The following is a 21,491-nucleotide window of genomic DNA, read 5'->3' on the forward strand; positions in this document are numbered from 1 at the left end:
AGTATTCCATGCCGCTGTTTGCAAATTCACTAAGTCGTATAGATTCTTGCTTCAGTTGTTTTTAGTGTCACAGATGTCTTCAGCCTGTGAGGAAGTAATAGATACATAGGGCTAAAGGAATCCTCTGCAATTAAATATAAAGGCAGAAGAATTTATTTTCTTGTCTTCACACAGTCCATTGTTCTTGGATTCTGTCTGTATTTTTAAAAGTTTTAGAATGCTAAAGACAAACATATGAGAATCTGGAACCATGCTAAAGCTTTAGATATTGAACTATTAGGGCTGGCCTCCTAGCTCGCGTTAGCTTGTACTGGCAAACTAAGAGCTGACTGTGGATAAGAAAATTCAGAGGAGGTTATTGCCACAGATCCATCTAAAACTGCCCAGGAATATTTGAAAAATATTTTGTAGGAATAGTGCCCTTCTGTAAACCTTTAAAATTAAACAATTCTGTCAAGAATTCAGTTTAACCTTATGGTGCAAATGGTAGCAGTGAAAGAGTAGCTGCTGGGTATGTAAGAATAGGTGGATTTGCACTGTTGGTTATAGAAATCAGGCATGTATTAAGAACTCTGCATTTGCCCTTGCCATTTCTCCAAGTAGTGAGCTGAGTATCTCTTGTCCTATAAGAGGCATGGCAGCCTTTCAGAAGACAAGGTCAAGTGGACAAACCAAGATTATGTGTACTCTGGTAAATTCAATAAATCTGCTTTTGAAAAGCTGTTTACACGAGTTTCTACTTCTGAGAAAAACAGTAATGTTTACAACTGAATGGCTGAAACAGTGGAGGCTGAAACACTAGCCTACAAGATGTGTATGCCAGAGCTAATTTCTCATTTTATGTGCAAGACAGATACATTAACAGAGTCTTAATTGTACCAGCAGCAACTGTGAAGGTCAATCCCTCTAGAACTTTTCCTGTATTGGTCAAAGTAGCAGAGCTCTTCAGCAGCTTGACTAGAGCCTTCACTTAATGTTCAGTTGCCTCTAATTTTTGAGGTGCCGGTAGATCCAGTGAAATGCCAGTAACTACGTGCACACTGAAAAGGGATCTCTCTTGCAATGAGGTTCTTCAAACTACTAGAAAAGAGAGTTTATCTTGCTAGCCATCTGTTATGCCATCATAAACGTCAGTGTGGTATTCCAAAGGAGTAAAATTATTCTGTTAAATTTCCTGTAGAAAGATAATCGTTATTGGAAAACAATGTTTGACTTATGACATGTCTCAATTCATCTGTCTTGGGAGCTATCCATTGTATGTACACATCTGCTCCTGCACACCCACACAGGATGGGAAGATATTCCTCCACAGGAAGGTCTTCCGTTCCCCTCAGTATGCAGGTGGTATGTATTGGCAAATCACATATTGTGGATATGGTAGCCAAGTTCCCAGAGTAGTGCACATATAGTGAAGCAATTCACTCAACATCAGCTGCTCAAATGAGAATACAAGATGGATGACCAAGACTTTAATTGCATGCTTCATCTTTCAGTGTGATACGTATTTTCACTTGTCCTTGCTACCAGTTACACTTGAAATACAGAAATTAAGAGGGTTAAAGAGTTTTTGTGAGATAGGTCATAGTGAAGACGCATAGTATATATTTAATAAAAAGAAAAACAAAACAAAACAAAATGCAGTGAGTTTAAGAGGGCTTCATACTTTTCTTTCGATTCCAAAATACTAGTCAATGTGTTGCCTTTGGATTACAGATGTTATTCAGTATCATCCATTCTTCTTTTTTTTTTTTTTTGTTGTCATGTTTATTGAACATTTTTCTGTAATCCTCTGCATCATTTTAAAACAGCTTTATGAAATTTACTTACTGGTCATGGAAGATGAGTGATAAAGTAGTAGTGTTTAAACTATACTGATTAAGGCAAGCATGCTATTCTGAATTAGCAGTTTCTATTTTCATTTTGTCTGATTTGCTCTGTTGTGTCTTTTAACACTTCAGCAATTCCAGTTCATTCTGAGGATTTATTCCATTCCTCCCAGGAGTGAGTCCTGTGTTTATCTTTTCTCACCTCAGTAAGAGCCCTTTCCCCTCTGCCATATCAGTCCTCCAGCATTACTGTCCACATAGTTTAGAAGAACAAAAAAGACAAAAAAGAATCATTAAACTAATGACCATTAGTCTTAACGGTTGACCGTGAACAGATGACTGCAGAGCCTGTCATGTGAGCTTTCCGTTGCTGTTTTTTCCCTAGCATTAAAACACAGTTATCAAAGTAGTGGCTTATTAGGATGTGTAAATATGAAATACTGCCAGCTAGTGTTAGCAGAAGGATTGTGACCCAGAAGGGGACAATCTTGAGATTAATGGCAGGTCTTTTTCATAGTTGATCTTTTCATATTTGGAGACTTTGTTTTTTGGGGGAGCTTCTGCTTCTTTTGTTACTTTGTTTGCTTTTCATTCATGTATTGACTTTGTTCCAGTCTGCCTTTCCTTTGTTAATGCTGGACAGTGTGTATGGCTCAATACAATACACAATTAAAACCTTGCCCTGCTTGAGATGCTTTCACTGGCAAGAGAAAACAGAAGACAAAGTACACTTGGAGCACAACTTCTTCCCATCCCTAAAAAGATAAAGAGGAAATGAGAAAGGGAATGGATCAGGATAATAACACTTGGCCTTGCTGGACTGAGGGAATAGAGTTCAGCTGAGAAGTAAATGTGAAACTGAGTAAGTTAAATATGGAACAGCATGGAAGGGTGGTTGAAGAAGTGAATTGCAGCATTTGAACAGTGGGCAAGAGTCAGGGAAAGTATTTCAACAGCGAAAGATTTGGTGGGGATGACCAAGAGCCTGGAACTCTATGATAAAGAACTCAGTGATAGATGACAAGAAAGAGGAGCTAGTAAGATGAAGAAAATGGTTTCTTAGGGATTAAAGAAGTTTTACTAGGAAGTAGCATGCTTTGCCTGGTGGTTGATGTGTCACTGTGCTTCACTGATGGTGAGAACAAAAAGCTCAAAAGCTCTGGAGTATTTGCAAAATGCATTTGAGACTTAGAGACTGCGGGCTGTGAACAGTTTCTTTTGGGAATTTCTCTTTAAATTCCTTCTGAAACAGGTGTGCACATGTGGAGGGCGCTTGGCTGGAAGGCATTCACCTCACATGCCTTATTAATAGCCTTAAACCAACATTCCTACAGCCAAGCCATGACCATTTAACTGCTTCCTTATTGTGAAAATGTGCCTGGCTGAGTTGATGTGCTGGGCTGCAAAGGTACTTATTGCAACGGAGAAAGAAGGGTAGATGAAGAATTGGGTTAATATCACCAAAATTATCAGAAGTGGTGGAAAACGAATGGTGGAAAAATCACATTTTCCTCTCCATGTGTTAGGCACGTTCAAGTGGTTAGCTGCTCTAAATCATAAGCTAGCCTGAGAGCAAACATCTGGCTGGGGCATTCTCCACAATCTAATTTCTTTCAGGTGAGAAAGGATTCATCCACTAGATGTAACAGAGGAGAACCAGTTTGATTATTTACATTTTTATTCATGGTGGTCTGTTTTTGCAACTGGAATTTTGGGACCTCTTTGAAGATCTATTAGCAAGATGGTAGCAGGGCTCTCAGTGCTTCTCTGAGTAAAGATGGATAAAAAACAGCATCAGAACAGGCTCTCTTCTTCCATGAGTTGGCAGTACCGGGAGTTTGTTTGTAAGTATTTGGTTGTACGTGGGTGATGTTAGGCTACTACACACCACATGAACCGTCTTTTCCCATCCTGAGAGAAGAAAAGGGGAAAAAAAACATTTCTGATTATAAAGGACAGTACAATATAGCAGGGGAAGGGGGGGGAAAAAAAAGGCAAACCAAACAACCGTTGTCCAAGGGCCTGGGGAGGAAGCTAGGCAAAGTAATATCCAGTATTTTAACAATGAAATTTAACTAAATATGAAACCAAATATTAGGTATATTCTCTTTTCCTTGATACTTGTTAAATTATGACTAAAACTTTCTCTAAAATATTTCCTTTTTTTTTTTTTTAATATGTGATGAACTTGCTGCAGAGATTGCCTCACCCGCCCAGCTCTATGGCAGTGCTGTGCAGGAGGTTGTATCGGCGCTCTTGGAACGCGCTGGAGGAGTTCTGGCGCCACTGAGATTGTTCTGCGTTTACTTGAGTGATTTCACTCTTTTAATCTGGACGTGCACAAGCCCTTACACAGCCTTATCTATGTGTATTTATTTTTTGGAAGCCACTGAAGGAGGTCAGCAAACACTGCTGATCAATAAGATTGTTCTCACATCTTGCATTTAGTTGCTGTTACTTTAGTGTAGCTGAGTGACCTTTGTTGTATGCCTAGTATATTCTTTTTCTTAGAAGGATGTTTTATGTATTTATGTATTTTATGTATTTATTCTACAGTAAAATGATTTGACTTGCCTCAGAAGAGGAATCTCGCTGTCTTATTCTTCATAAGGTTTCATTTTTTATGGTCACCTGGAATATACCTAATTATATGTTATTTCTGAGACTCAGAGTCTTATTCATTGAGAGGTTTTGTGATGGTAGATTTTGATTTTTAAACATCTTTCTACCTTCTTAATCTCTCAAAATGATTTATTGCATGTTCTTTTAGTTGTACTTTAGCTTTGGGCTATTTGATTTTCAATATAGCTGCACCAATTATATATTTTCCTCATCAGGAAAATATTCCAGTTCTTTGTGGCTGCAAGTTTGCCTGTGTTTCCAGGACTGCTGAGAATTTGTTGTCATTTACAGTAGCAGAGCAATTTCATATGCTGCATCTCCCTGTTTAATTCATGACAAGCACCATGCTGTTGCTAGTGACAACACTGCATGAGCAGTATGCGATGATGAAAAATTACTAGTGCTAAGGCAGACTTTTCTTGGTCTGGATTGCTTGCCAATTTTCCCCTGCCACCTGAATCAGAAGCAGATGTACTAAGACAGGGCAGGGAGAGAGCTCCCTGACATTAGCTGTGCAAGGTGTGGCAAAGCCTAGTGACGTGTGGTAAGGAGTCACTGCTCAGCCTGTCCCACATTACATAAGTCTCTGTTTATATTTGCACTTGTGACTGGCTTTATGTAATGTTAAAATCTTCAGTATCTGAAGTACATAGTGGCTTAGGATTCTTCTCCCCCCCCCCCCCCCCCAAGTGCTGTGGTTTTAATACCATTCCACTGCCCCACACATTTCCCTTCTTTGTGCTTTCATTATGCAACAGGAATTCTCTTAAAAATCTGGATCTGCCACTAGTTCTAGCAGGTGTTTGGCTTCTGAGCGCCAGAGTTCTTTTCCTTACACAGTGTATGGATGAGAATTTCACTGCCCTTAGGCACAATTTCAACTGAAGTATATGAAAAGCATGTTACTATGTCAGTTCAAATTATATCAGTATTAAAGAAAAAACTCTAAAGGAAATTAAATACAAATAATCACACCAACATAACATAACATTAATAACACTAAGGTTATAATTTAAATTAAAAAGAATCAGGAAAATCTGAGTCAGGAGTCTAATGTCATTCTTAGCCAGACTCTCCTGAGAGTAGCCATTGTAAAAGGCGGATAGTGACAGCTTTGAGTAATATGAGATCTCTTGATGAATAGCATTATAACACCAGAGCATAGAAGAACTAAGCAGATTTTCTCACTAGGTATGATATACTGCAAAGGAACAAAGAATTCTGTGAAGTTTTTATCCTGCCTTCTCTCATCGTTAGCCTATCTATCTGATTACAGTTAACTTTTGCCTGTATGTGACACTTTGCTGGGTCCCATTTTGCTTGCATATAAAAATCCGAATTGCTGGCCACTTGCCTTACCTTCCTCAATCTGTTTAAACCTGCATGTAGACAGGCTGACCACGTCTGCCTCAGATACAGATCCCTAAGTTCTGAACCCTGTATTCATGTTACTGTAGTGAAATGAAAACAAGGGGACATATTGCAAGCGCTGGCCGGAGCTGCTCATGGAACAGCGTGGTCAAGTTTTACCTGATCCAAATTCTTGCTTTAAGTTGTCTTCTCATTTAGGTCCAAGGCTTGGTTACCTACGGAGATCTGCACCTTTCTTACACCCCGTCTTTAGCATTATTAGGGTTATTATCATACTGGATGAGAAGATGAAAAGGAAGTAATCTGTTAGAAAAGAGTGCTGTTGCCCTTGCTCTATTGTTTGGTGCTGTTTATCTCGCTAGTAGCGGATGAAGGATTTGCAGCCTATAGCTTGCTACAGGCTCATTGGCCCGTATGGCCCACAATCATTATTATTTGGTGTTTTTACTAAATAATCCTAAGGTCTGCAGTGCGTGGTTTGCCAAAGCTATTGAGTCCTCCTTGCCCTCCATGATAGAAGCTCCCGCTGCTCCGTGAAGGGATTGCATTAAATCATTTCTCGTTTCGTTTTGTTCTTTAATCCTTAAGCAATAAGAGTATCTTCAATCAGTGCATGTATTGCTTTGTAATTCTGCCACCTCTGACAGCAATTCTACACAACCTAAACCATGTTCTTTTCTTGCCTTTTGTAAATAAATCTGCTATTTTTCAAGGATTATGTTCCAGTCTCCTTCAGTGTGTCTCTGAAGGAGACGCATGGGTAGAGTGCACTCGTCCTTAGAAAAACAAACAAGGTCGTCTGTTTCCTGCAAAGGAGCCCATTACCTTTGTAGCAACATCTCAGTTTAGCAAGAAAAAAACTCTCACCATGTAATGGTCACAATAAAGGAAGTTTTAACAAAGCTTTTGAAAGTGATACTATAAATAGTATATATAATACTATAAATAATAATGTTATCATAATTTCCTTGCTAAAAACACTGACAATATTTTTGTAACATACTTTTTTTTTTCCTATGGAGACTGTAAGACTCTTAGAAACTTTCAGTGTATGAATGGGAGCTCCATGTGAATGTGCTCCAATAATGCTGAAAGCATTTGATTTTTCACAAGAATTTTGCCAATTATTATGTTAATAAATAAAGAATAAAAGGTAGGCTTGGTTTGGACAGAGTTGAACAGATGGTGAAAGAAGGGATAATGACTGTTTTAGAACCTTCAGTTAACAGCATCTCTCTTGCTTGAAAAACTTTTAAAAAAAATGGATTAATAAAATAGTGTTTTCTCACTTCTAGATTTCTTTTTTACAAGATATTCTTCACCTTCACCATTTTAGGCATAAACGTCTGTTCTAGCAAAAGGATTTTTGTAGCTTCAACCTGAGGAAAATATAAAAAATGAAAAGAAAGCACCCACTTATCCACTCTCTTGGCCCTCCAAAGAAGTAAGCCCCAGCCAGCATACTGGTGGATTCTTTATTTACCATTCAGAGCTATTAGCTTTTTATGTTATATGCCAGTGCTTTTAAGATAAATTGCTGAACAAGGCACTCATAGAAAACCAGTAAACAAGCAACGAAATAAAACCAGTAAGATTAGTCAAGCTGTGTGTTCAGGACGTACCAGCTCAAGAATGAGTTGCCTTCCCTCCATAGCAGGTACATCCCCTGCTCACCACACTGCTGGCAGCCTCTCAGTGTGAAGCTCCTGACATACTCAATGTGGTTTCTCAGCATCTTTAAGGAGATAGAAAGTAGATGTCGTGCTGTGCTGGGCTTATAAATTGCGTCGCTACTGTGGCAGGGAGTCAGGAGACAGGGATTAAAATTACTTTTCTATTTTTGCTGGTACCTAATTTCCTCTTTCCTTGTGTTAAATCCATATCTTTGTAAGCCTTTTTTCTTGTTCTTAAGAACAGACTTGTCATATGATTTTTGTATGTGTAATTCTATTCTCACTGGTAATTGTACTCTTAACATCCAGACTTCTTGGTATATGTTTTATCCATATGCTATAAAATTGCTTTCAAACTGGCTCTAAATATTGTTGTACCCATTCCCCCAGAGGCTAAATTAAAGGCTCAGGATATAATGAGGCATTGCATATTTTGAAAGCAGAGTCTGATCCACACTCACTGACTATCTGACAATAATTGGAAATGAACTGTCAGGTTCATCTTGTCGAAGAGTGCTGTATTTTCATAATGGCTTTTCTTTTACATGAAACTAGGTAGCACTGAGTAACATTATTCACAGGCCTAATGGTAGGTGTGATGTTACAAGAGGTATAGTCTCTCTGTAGATATATGTATGTTTAGGCCCTGGTTCTTTAAGGCTGTCAGTGGGAACTTTGCCACTGATTCAACTGGGAACAACTTCAGTCTCCAAGCGCAAAACTTTCATAAGCAAATTTTGGGCACTTCAGTCCTTCAGAAAGAAGACAGTCTGCCTAATGTAGCTTAGAAGGAGCTTTGTTGGAGGAAGGAGAACTCTAGGGTTCATATTTCCAGAAGAAATATGAAGCAGAGTTAATATTTAAGCTGGGTTTTGAAAGTAAATGAGATTTTGGCTAAATACTACTGCAGCCTTTCAGTGAAAAGTTTAATCTCTTAGCCAGACCACAGCAAGAGAAAACATAAGTAGTTGTTGATAAATATTCAAAAGCTTAATCATTAGTACAAATTTAAGAAGGTAAATATAGAGGCTTTCAAAATGCAGTGTTCTCAGTCTGCAGCCTAAGTTATGCTGAAGGAAATATCTTTACACTCGATCTTGAGAAATTTTGGTACAAATAGATTTCTGGAAGAACTGAAAGATAGTGCCTCAATTTAAAAACAAAATAGTCTCCAATACCCTACTTGTGTTGGCTTTAAGTAATACAAACTTAGAGCACTGAAAAGCTTTTGACTGAGGGCTATTTTCTATGTGAGAATGTGATCTTAAATGTCTTCAAGTTGGGAGTAACTCCTAGTGCTGAATGGGTGCAGGGTAGGTGTGATTTGAGCATCAGAAACGATGTGCACAATTTCTTTTTGCAGCTGTGAATAGAACTGTACATATAGCTTACAGTCAGTTTTTAATAGTAGGCATTTCTCAAGCAATTGATGAAATTTTAATGTGCAAGTTGCCTACTGACAACATTTTACTATGTCAATGATAGGTAGCCAAAGCATTGTGCTTATGAATTTTTGCTTATCTTTGAATGCATCTTCAAGTTACAGGCATGCTTTCCTTAGCTGAATTCTATGTGTTCTAGACAAGTCTAGAATGAGAGATAAGAGTAAAAAAATATTTTGATTTGGGCTTAAATTGGGGCAGATCTGAAGTCTACTTTCAGCAGACCAGAGCATGCACTGCTGTGAAAACAGCTGTTGAGTCACATACTTGAGTTCTCCCTCTGGAAGTACTTCTGGTTCAGCGTTCAGGTTATCTGGTCTCAGTTGTGACTTCCCTGGTGAAACTTGGCCATCATATCAAGAATTCCAGGGAGTTCTTCCATGAAGATTTGGTTGGTTTTCATCAGTTCAGCTGCTTTACCAAGTGTATTTTGAGCCTTTTTTTTTTTGTTGTTAGGAAAAAATGATGCTTAGCATCTTAATTCTGGTTTGAAATATTGGCATCTTAGTTTAATATTAATTACTATTTTAAATAATTGGCCTGGTCTACAGAAAAGCTGAACTGCTGGCAGCTTCTGTGGAAACTCAACTCACCTTGAGGGCCTCTAAATGTTTCAGATCATCTAGCATTAAGAAGTTGGTGTTGCTTGTTTGTTTGTTTGTTTTTTTTTTGTAAATCTTGGCTACAACCAAAACTCATCTGAGTCTTACTAGATACTTCTTCATTAACATTGTTTGCTCCGACAAGATCTGAGGCTTTGAGCTGTTGATGTGAATTTATATCCTGATGCATTTATATGGTGATGAGACTGGAGTGCTATACTCCATCTGATGTTTTTTTTTGTACTGCAGTCCTTGAAAATCCATTAAACTGAACTGCTACTTAGCTTGTATATTAGTTCCCTGGGGCAGACACCGTGCTACGACAGCTTAGTAGGCAGATACTTAACATGAAGAATTAAATTGAAGGCCTTTTTTAATATGATTGGACTTGCTGTGCAAATTAATCTGACAAACATGTATTTACAAGTTATTGAGAATGCAGATGCAATTTCTCATTTGCCTTTTTTTCCCTCTTTTTTCTTAAAACAAGGCTTTTGGAAACTAATACTTCAAAGACCATGACTAATTTTCCCCTTCCAACAAGAGCTACTAAAAGAGCTGTGAAAGTATAGGGAGGTAACTGCCTTCACTATGCTGGCCGGTTCAGAATTTACCTTGGGCATGACAGTGCAGTTACTCATAACTGTGAAGCTCTAGGTGACAGCATTATCTTTCGTCTATTCCCCCCTCTAAAAACAAGATGTTGAGGCAATTTCAGGAACAGTGTGATATTTTGTCATCTTTGGCATTTAAAATTGATCATTTGGAAGTTTTCATTTCGTTTTCATCACCAAGAGAAGCAGTTTGTTCTGTTTTTGTTCCATATTCTTAGAAAGCACACAGGCTTAGTTAGGGAAGGGCTGTTTTTAAGTCTAGGTAATGTTGATTTGCATTAGGTGTATCTATGGGCATAGTTCTTGTTTTGCTTCTTGATGTAGTTTTTGGTGCCAAGAAACTCAAAAATTAAAAACTATTGTGCCTAAAAGATTAAAGATTTTTGTACCTAAAAGATTACTGGTGCATGTCTAATCATCTTCAAGTCATTTCTTTGAAATGTTCAGTCTGTTTTCTCATCTTTTGTACGTTTACTCCTCTGAGCAGAAAGCTCAATTTCTAAAGCTATTCTTGTTTATATATAAATATGGAACAATTACTTTCCAGTCTTCTAGTAGCTATGATTAAATAGAGTCATGGCATGTCATTATGATGTTCAATTGAGCTTTGCAATAGCCTTTGTATCAAATGATCTCCAATAGTTGTAGACTAAACTACATTTTTCATTTTGTTGGAAATTACAGTAACAGTTTAAATCCTTGAATGAAATTCTTAATCTGTACCTTGGAAAGAATGAGCAATGATTAATATTTAATTTCTTAGTCACAGGGAATTTCTACCTTTTTATTGCTCTGATTTGACAGTTACAAGAGAGTTGGATGGCAATAATTAATGTGAATCCTGGGTATTCAGGGAAAAATAAAGCAACAGTTAAAGTAGTTTCCATCGTTGAGTGGTTTTAGAGTATGTTAATAAGAATCTTCATGGATGAAACTGAATCAGAAGATATGCACCAGTGGCATACCTAATGTGCTTCTGTCACTGATAGACAGTCTGTGGGACTGACTGGAGCTAGTATAAAATACAGTCCTGTCCTCCAAATAGCATCAAGTGGGCTCTAGATACTGGGCACCGTTTTGATCTTCAGAGTCGCTCCGTGGTACCTCACCATGCTACTTACTAATGGCTAGAGGAAGCACTCAGCAACCATCCCTCTCTTATCTGCAGTAATACAACATAAAATCCTCTAATCTACAGACTTCCACTTGCAAAGATGCTTCTATTTGGAGTAGTATATACAGCAATGATATCGGGCAGCAGTAAAAATGACAACAGGAAAGTCTCAGTGGAGGGAGATCTAAAAACCAGAGACTCGGATATCATCTGTACATTTTGCCTTCTGCAACTGAGAGTGGAAGAGTAATTTAATCTTCAAGCACTCAGATGGGGAGTGATGAGTGAGAAAGCAATCATAACCTGAGATCAAAGCTGTGCTCAAAGCATAAGTCTTTGAATAGGCATGGTGCCATTTTACACTTCCCAGAACCTAAATACGTTATCTATTTCCTGGGATATTTCTCCTTGATTACATAGGTGGAGTGATGTAGGATGGAAGACCTTTTTTTTTTTTTTTTTTCAATTTCTGACTAGTAAGATAAATGTTCTGATAAGGTTTTCAAACATTTATGTTTCCAACATAAAACATTTTATGTTTAAAAAAATTTCCTTGTTTGTTACTACAGCAGTACACACTTCCTTGCTATCTGATGCACTAATTTCAATGGGTCTTTTATAGTGATTTTTTTAATTATCTGGTTTAGCTACATTGTCTTCTACTTTCTTTGTGTTGAAGAAAATCATATAAGCCGGTTTAAAATGCCTGTTTTAAATCTTAGGTGTACTTGTAACCTGGCACATTTAACTTGAAGCTATTAATGTTAAACTGGTCATTAAAGAGAGTTAAAACACTTGCAGGAAATGTAATTGTTTTCTGAAACCTGCACTTGCAGCCTTTAGCTTAAAATGTGGATTTATAACAGATTAGCGAAGTCATGCAGAGACGATCCCAAATACATTATAAACCCACAGACTGTTGAAATTTGAATTATATTTAGGCAGAAGGGCCCATAGAAATATAAAAGACTCACAAGGAACATGGGTAGACTCCTCAGTGGGGACTAAAGTGGACTAAATGGGAACAGTGCATTTTGAGTTCAGTACAATGTATAAATGAAAATGTATTGGAGAGGTTCAGACAGGAATAATGCAGCTTACTTCAAGGAGCCCATACCTGTGGGGGAGAAAATATTTTGTTATTTTAAGTTGATCTAAAAGAGATCTTTGAGAATTAAGAGCTGCTGTTTTTTTTTTTTTTAATTTTGAAATGTTATTTCTTAAAAACAAACTTCTTGATTTAGATTGTGTATCAGCTGTATTTACTTGGCCTCAACATCAGTATGTTGCCATGACAACATACTGCATTCTTAGTAGATTTTTGCTTTCAACTAAATGCTTTGCTGCATTTCTCCTTTACTTGAGTTGTACTGACAAGGTAGCAGTACCTATTGCTGCAGTCAATCAGTCTCCAGTTATAACCTCCCATGTAACCTTAGAACATGTTCAACTTCTGCACTGAATTTTTTCATGCTTGGAAGCCAGATCTTGCTTGCCTTAATCTGGCAAATATTCTTCTGCTTCTCCAGTGGCTTGCTATTCATTAGCTTTTGATACAGAAATTGAATGTGTGTGGGATAAACCCTTGTTTCTTCATGTAATATTTATTACATCATTATTTCAGCTCCAAATGTTGGCATCTTTTATATTCAAAGCATAATACTGATGAATGTCCAACGATTTTCTATTTTTAAATATTTATCTTATAAAGATGAGAAGCGCAAGCCAGTTAATCACTGCATATCCTACTGGCAAACTTGCTTATGGGAAATTAAACAGCAGTATGATATATACATTTTTCTAAGAAGTGTGGTGGAGTGATTTGGATTTCTTCTGTTCTTGAGTTCGACAGCTCTTTCCAAAATATTGTTATAAATTGCTAGCACTTAGCATTATTCTTTTCCAAAGTATTTTACAAATATAAGCTAAACATTAAAATACACTGCTAACGCAGGTCACTTGATGTTGTAACTGCGTTTTACACATGGGGAAACTGAGGTAGAAACGTTAAGTACTTTAAGCCAGGCCACTAGAGATTAAGAATGCGTATCTCTTATCCATTAGTCCTGAGCTGAAATCATAGGATTACATCATTGCCATATTCCCTCACACAAGGTCTATCGATATTCCATTGACACCAGTGGGGAAAAATGCCAGATTATGTCAGCCAGCTTCATGTCTGGGCTACGCTGAACATGTCAAGGCCTGTGTGAGCTGCAGCCAGCTTGGATTCGGCATGAAGCTGTAACTGTGGACCTCTCTTTGTTACCTTACGGGGAAAGTATTGTTATCAAATAGAGGTTTTATTCTTCATATGTTGTGATTTACTTCGGCATAAATAAAATCAGTTGGCTATGGTGTACAAGTGAGACCGCTGGTATAATAGGCTTTAGAGAACATGTCATGATAACATGATGTGAACGTGAATTACTCTTACGCAGGTCTGATGGAAAAAATCCTCTTTAAAATCTTGTTCAGACTTGCACGTTAGCATGTGACCTTTTACCCTAGTCTAGACATGTCCTAGCTATTTCTAGTTTATATGAAGATTGCTTGATTTAGGACAAGTATGTTAATTTAATGCTTGTCACGAATGATGAGGTTTACAGTCTGAGAAGCTGACAGCTTCTTCTTTGCAGAACAGAGTAAGCAACAGCAATGTAAGCTTCTCCAGACCCATACTGTGAATGGCTTGTCATCTGTTTTTTATGAGATACGTTGTGAGCTTCAGCAAGTGAATTCTCTGCACAAGAGAGGAACTACAGAAGCTCTTGCTTTTTTTTTCACTACAAACTGGTTGAATGACATAGATGATTTTTGAAATCCCTAGTTATCTGATGCTGAGATTACACTCCTGTTGCTTGGTACAGTTCTAGCCAACAGTCTGGAAAAAGTTGATGGCAACTGTTAACGCAAAATTATTACATATGTCAAAATATAAGAAACAGTTTAATTAAACCTCATTTATTAAGTTGACTTGTTGGGAAACGTCCAGCAGTAACTTGTACAATTCATGCTTTTTTCTTCCCTAGAAGGTTTCAACCTCTTGGAAGGTAATTTTATGTCCTTGCCCTTCCCACTCTTTACCTACCCTAGCTGGATCCAGTATTCGCCTTTCAAAATATAATTGCTCATTTTTCTCTTATATACAGAACAATTAGCTTTCTAGGATAAAGCTCCTGCCTTAAAGTAACATTAAGGATGTAAGTGTCAGTGCACTATGTTTGCTGGGTCTGGGATGCCTTAAACCTGTAATGCAATGAGAGCACATCCAACCAGTATGTGTTCAGCGGGTTTAGCATTTTCCAGATGTGCTATGGTTACTGAACATGCATAGATTAGTTAGGAAAAGTACCTTCATCTAATAAGGGCCCAGGAGTCAGCCAGCTTGGAGGCACTGATTCAGACAGAAATAACTCCTCTGGAGCTCAAAACAGGCTCTTCTCTGCTCTCAAAAGCAGTTCACCAATTGCGAATGACTTAGAGAGCTTGCATGGACCACTGCCCAATGTTCAGTTGACCATCCACTTTCTTCCTTGCAACAGTCTTCTCCCGCAGGACAGGAGAGTAATTCAGTGTCATGGTCTAGCAAGTGAGCCTACTTTGAGGGGGGCTGGTCTAGATGAAGATGTCTTCCAAGCTGATGCTGCACTTCTGCTGTCCTGTAAGAATAGAGATGCTGTATTTTCTGCAGCAGTCTTTCTAGTGAAGCATGTAAGAAAAAAGAAAGCATAGCTTGATGTTGCTTTTTTAGTGTCGTTTTCACTGTCTTTCAGCTGCGGTAGTTGATAAGTTAGAATCACCTATATAAATAATGTACCATCTCTGCCACTGAGACATCTTGTTTGCTTTTGGACCTCTGTAAGCATTTGGCATATTCTTGCTGTGGACCTTAGGAGTAAAATATCCCTCTTGAAATACTATGCTTTAAGAACATGCAATTTTTTTTTTCCCCAGAAGTTCAGAGCTAATAATTTTAACTATATGCATACATTAAAATCTTGTCTTGTGTCTGCAGTAGCAGTAACATGATGTTTCTGAATCTCTTACAGACAAGAGCGGAGCAGTCCCAAGGTGCATACTTCTTGCCTGAGTTTGCGCTTTCTCCACAGGGGAGTTTTCTTGAGGATACCACAGGGGAACAGTTCCTCACTTACCGTTACGATGACCAGGTCAGTATGCCATATGTGAAAACGACAGTCATGCTCATGTAACTCTGACATATGGATTACTCTAAATTAGGAAACAGTCTTTGATGTCCTTAGAAGGTGCAACAAGCTGTACCATAATGACAATAAAGGCACTTAAATAGTAGAATAAATAAAAAATAATAAAAATACTTAAAGTAAAAATAATAGATCAAAAAACTTGTGGAAAATCTTTAGGGGACGTAATAGAGATGAAAGCAACAATGTTTTAATTAAGAGTTAATAGATGTTTATAGTATTGTAAAATGTGTGGAATTAGAGGTTACTGTTATTTCTGTGAATTGTCTGACCTATCCTTAACTGACTTATTTCTTGGAGAAATTTCGTCGTGCTTTCTTTCTTGTGAAATGTCAACAAATTCTGTTTGCGAAGTTTTCAGCAGGGAAGGTTGGGTGCACTATAAATAAACAAATGCAAAGTGGAATAATGCATGAAGCAGAGTATTTAGAAAGCAACAAATTAAGTATTTTAAAGTTAGATGTGTAATGCTTTCTCCAGACCCACTGAAACATTATGTTAAACATGGAATATAGATATAAATGTAAAGAAAGCAACATGAAAGAAATGCTGTTAATCTTGGCAAAAGATCTAAAGTAAACCTAGGAAATGTGTGGCATGCTGTGGAAATTTACTCATAACACAATGTGTTCCAGAAGTCAGTTGAAACTCCACATCAAAACAGTCTGAATTACATAAACACTTGCAGTACATGTCTTGGTGGAAGAGGAGGGAACTTTTTTTTCGGAAACAATCCCCCCCAAAAGCTAAACCTGCTTTGCAGCCATAAGGTATAATTCTATCTAGTGATTAGCAGTTTGAGTTTGAAAGACTGTCTCCTCACTGGAGCTATTTAGAAAAGGGGTTTATCAGCTGCTCTAAGGTAGGGGGAGAAGTGAGACGACTAAATGTTAGGATGAAGAGCTGTTTAGAGGGACAAAAGGAAGCAGAGAAGATGAAGTAGAAAGTTTGCAGAGCTGCTGTAAGCTAGTTGAATATATTTTAATATGTTTATGATAATTCGTACTTGAGAATCTTGATTCATCTATAGAAAACTTTATAAGTAAGATGTCCCCCCCCCCCCCCCAAAAAAAAACCTGGCAAAGCAATAACTTACAGTACAGTAAAATGCAGCTGTGACCCAGGCTGCATTTAATGACAGTAGTAGAAAAATCCAGTGAAAGTTATACTTCTGATCAAAACAGCTTCCATTAAATGGAGCACTTCTTAGACAAGACAATAAATCAAATATAACTGAGGGATAGTACAAACAGTCTATTCAAGTAGACTGTGTGAATAGCATTGATGATTTAAAAAAAAAACAAACAATTCCCACTCCCCACAAAACCTCAAATACCGGTGTAGCTGTACACGGAAGCCTGTTCCAAGCTCAATTGCATTTGATGCAAAGTTTTTCCATGTATTTCTTTGGGATCTGAATCAGATCTTGATTATAGCTGACTTCTGTTCTTTCACAAATGTAACTCAGATCTTCACAGACCAGTGCAGGAATAATGAATAGTATGAATTTAAATTTGAATTCTTGGAACTCAATGATGCTAAAGCATCAGAAAGTTGAAAATAAAGGCAAATATTGTTGTTATTAGTTTCTCTGAAGGGAAATCAAGACTTACTAAAAAAACATAAATCTACTGAAAACCAGGTAAGAACTGATCTATGTCTGGTTTTTCTTCCTTGATGTAAACCAAGAGTTCTTCTATAACATGAAAACAATTATTGGTCTAGGATATTGATCATAGAATTATAATAATGTATAGTTATAATTTATGCTTTTGCTGAACTGTTCATATACTAATGAATTTTCCTGTGTTTTTTTTAGTTTCATTGTACTCTTTCCTATAACATTCACTCTATGAATGGAATTAAGTCTTAAACTGGAGGATGAAACTCTTTCACTGGTTGATTTCTTGAATTTTCTAGATCAGTTTTGATAGGCATGAGCAACAATAAATTATTCTTATGAGCCACTTGATTTACTCCATTTTGTTGGAGTCTCTTGTGTTACTGACAAATATCTTAAAAAAATAAACTGTACATTTATGAAACTAGCACTTATGATACAGGACATCTTGTAATCATTCTTAATGCTTAAAAAGCTGACAAGTTTGGTAGATCTCAAAAGGATGTGCTGGTAAATAAAGAGGAATTTATGTGAAGTGAAAGGCCACTTATAAATGTGTAACGTAGCCAACACTAAAATGGAATCAGTATAGAAATGTTACCACCTAATCCAAAAAACTACAACAGCTTATTCTTACACACCAGAACTCAGTTTAATATCAGCAATTCACTTCCTATGATGTCCCACTGTGAAGGGATGCTTGCCACTGTGGACATACATTATTTCCATTTCCCTGTGTGCTAGAGCTGTCCTGTGAGCATCCATGCAGAGCCCTGCTGTTCCTGCACATCCTAAGTTAAGTTTACTTGAAAATTGGAACAGTAAAATAAACTTGTGCACTTGACTACAGTAAATCAGAAAATAAGTCTCACCCAATCCATTGTGAATGTCATCCCTCCATCTGTATTCATGGAAGGGAACAGAATAGATGAAAATTGGTGAGATGTTCTTAAGGCTGTAGCGCAGGATTGGGGGAAGATCGGTGACCACCTATGTCATTCTGGCTAGTCAACATGATATCAAGGCCCTTGCAGAAAAAGTGACCATTCCATATGTTTGCAAGTGTGTCCTTCTTCTATAACACTATTCCAATAAAATTCCCAGTTTGATAGATGAATGGGTATTATTTCTATATAGCATCATCATCATGATCCAAGATTAGTTTCCTTACAACCTCCAAACACAGGAATGTTTCAGAGGGGTTTTCTTTGGCTGTTGTGTGATATTTTTCAAGCAGGGAGCCAGTTTAATCAGGATCATTCATTCCTTTGTTAGTAAGTAATCTCAGTAAAAAAGAACTAGCTGTTACTTGAATATTCAGAAGTATTTGCTATCTGAAAAGACAAAGCTTAAAGTTTGAAATGGAAGATGAGTAAATAATAAGAAGAACACACTGTACTCTGTTCTAGCTCAGCAAAATTACATATGGATTCATGTTGTACATGTAAGACAGTACATTTTGTTCTGGTTTAATCTGGCAAGGAGGGTGCTCTCATTTTTGCACAGGATTATACTAACCCCTTTGCATATTTGGTTGCTATGTGTGCACTTAAGAATTACATGCAGATGAAATTTTTGAGCTAGATAGTTTCTAAATTCAGTTAATATGTCTCTTAACCCCTTTATTATGACCATGGAAGAAAATGCCTTAAAGGATGAGATCGGATACTGCTATCTGTGCTCATTAAAGCGTTTTTGTGGCATCTGAATGGAATGTTACATAGTAGTTTTGACACACTTATTCTGTTATCTTCAGGAAAAAATAAAACAGTGATTCAAAGCAAATGCTTTTCAGGGTTTCCAAAGAACAGAAATATATACAATGAGTATTTTGTTATAGCTCTTACATTGTCCAGCAAGCGATGTCTTGCATCAGTCCATTGTATACTTCATTTCTAAAATTCTACTGAGTCAACGTAATTTAAATCTAACAAAGTACCAGATAGATTTTGACATGTAGCCAAAGACTTCACTTGCCATTAGAAATTTGAGACTGAAAAAATATGCCCCTCTGCTATCACTCTCAATGAATTTTTGAATAAGTATATGAATAATAGTCCTCCCCCCAACTTTAAGAAACAAGTTATACCTTGCCATAAGGAAGTTTCCTGGTTTGCTTTCTGATTTCTTTTGGCTTTTTAACTTCTAATCTACTACAAGATTTTTGTTTTCTCTTCTAGAATACTAGTAGTACTGGAAAGATTTCTTACAGAAATAAAATGTTCTTGTTTTCTGACACTTAAGGCATTGCTTCCAAGTATTAAAACCATTCCATATGACGGACCACCAACAAGGACAGCAGTGAAAGCTTGGTTGTGCTGAATATTTGAAGTACCTTTCCACTTTGATTGGCTGGCTGAAAGAGACAGCTAGGGGATGGGGAGAAAAAAAAAAAAAAGAAAATGAAGAAAAATGTTATCTTTTAAGTCAGAAATTTTTGCTCGATCACTTAGCTTTCTATCTCACTTTTCTCCTATATTTTCTGACGTTTACCAATTCACACTCATAACAAGGAGACTCTGATTCTGGAATTAGACATATGGCACTAAGTAGTCCAATCTTGGCAAAGAAGTCTAGTGTTTCTAAACAAATCTTTAAAAAAAAAAATGCATTCAGGGAGAGTGGTAAATATTGGCATCTTAAAACCACCCAGTAAGCAATTAAAATAATGAAAATCTGCACTTTCAGACTTGAGTGTGTTTAGATATGTGAGGTGAGGCAGAAGCCAGTGAGTCTGTTTCCAAGTAGATGTGCAAGTTATAATACACAGGCTGAGGCTGGTGCAGTTCTTTTTATAACTGGTGTTTCTTTGGACTTGCCAGAGAAATCTGCTACACAGCGAAGGCAAAAATCAGGAGACTGAATATCCTGGCGTATACCTTGTCCTGCACAAGGGGAAATACTCCAGTGTCACTTCTGCATTTTCTGTTGGGTTTTGTTGTGGCTTTTACATGTTGTATAAACTGTTACAGTGTGGACAGAAGTTGTCTTAGGGATCCATCTGGGCTGATGTTTCTCCAGCAGCCTCTCCCACCTCCTCTTCCCTCTCTGCATGCTGATTGCCATCCTCACTGATCTGCCTGCGGAACTAACTGTTCACCACAGCCAGGATTTGGTATCAGCTGCTCTCCTTCTCTGTACCCTTTTATTGTTGGCCTTCTGGGCTGCAAGTGCATACTGCTGGCTCATGTCCCACTTCCCATACACCAGGACCGCACCCCCCCCCCCCATCCTCTCTGAGGCTGCTCCCAACAAGTTCTTCTCCCAGTGGAAATGGAGCTAGAAATTTTTGGGCTTGTAGTTGAGTTGTGTAAGGGACGAAGTTTATTTGCAGTTAACACCTTAGTGAAGACAAGCTATAATCCTGACAAAGGGGTTAGATTTGTATTTAGCAGCATGCTTACTACCAAAGTACGTAGTGTACCAGTGTTCTACTTCTGTGTTACACTGTGATGTGACATTTTTGTTGAAATCCTGACGGAGCATTCAGAACTATTAAAAAGACTTAACATCTTGAATCCCAATCATTAGCTCTTCATTTAAAGATTCTTTTAGAATGAAACAAGCAGCTCTGAAGTGGACACAAGCTATTTTGGGTGTTTTTCCATGCTGCAAAACTTCCACCAAACAACACTCTCAGTGATTTCATTTGTGTATTCTGAGTGAGCTGATAGAACTAATTTTGTCCATGCACGAGTGGTGTAACTTCTAATGCCTGGCTACCTGAATTTCAATATTGTTAGAAATATTCCTCTTTGGCTGAATAACGTGCTGACCTTGCAGTCCTTATTCAAGCAAAGCAGTGCTATTAGAGTAACTGAGCGCAAACGCCACTGACCTGAATCCTGTAACTAGTTCCAGTCTCTTAGCTGTTTCTCACTTGTGTGAGCAACAACTTACGAGGCGAGGTTTGTGGTACCCCATACTAATCCTACAGGCGTTATTAAGGAGTTTTAAATCATGTTCAAAGACTTCAGAGATGAGTCTTTGTAAGGTTGTGTGAAGACAGAAATGTGTATGTAGCAGAAATCTATCTGAAAGTAACGTTAGAGAGTTCCTAATATTTTGATTCTGCAGCCTATTTTTTTTACATGCTTTGCTTTGTTTGCGGGCTTAATTTGGATCTCTTTATTTCTAAGAATTTTTACTTTTAAAGTAACTTGGATATGGAAATTAGTTCCGTAATCAAGTGAAATGTGTTTCTGATTTGGAATAGGAGAGAGGCAAAGGAGGCAGGGATTATAAGAGAGAATGAAAACCACTTACAGTTTCAGGCAAAACTACTCTTACAGACTGGTATTTGTATAAGTCAGTAGGTATGATCCTATTAAAAAAAAAAACCTTCTGTTTAGCCTAATTGCTTGCCAGAAGCGTGTGACT

The 21,491-nt window shown here is 37.5% G+C and overlaps 1 protein-coding gene across 13 annotated transcripts in view; it reads left to right on the forward strand.

The window, feature by feature from the left end:
• The window catches only part of ADAMTSL3 (ADAMTS like 3), a 215,349-nt gene that overhangs the window by 41,640 nt on the left and 152,218 nt on the right, over positions 1-21,491 (forward strand). For all 13 annotated transcript variants that reach the window (XR_002441939.1, XM_021407714.1, XM_021407716.1 and 10 more), the window contains one exon: positions 15,317-15,436. Coding sequence is in view for 12 of the 13 variants with exons in the window: in XM_021407714.1 (XP_021263389.1) it covers positions 15,317-15,436 (120 nt within the window). In the remaining variant the exon portion in view is untranslated. The remainder of the gene's footprint in view (positions 1-15,316; positions 15,437-21,491) is intronic.

Source organism: Numida meleagris, chromosome 9 (genome assembly GCF_002078875.1).
Source record: "Numida meleagris isolate 19003 breed g44 Domestic line chromosome 9, NumMel1.0, whole genome shotgun sequence".
Taxonomy (NCBI): domain Eukaryota; kingdom Metazoa; phylum Chordata; class Aves; order Galliformes; family Numididae; genus Numida; species Numida meleagris.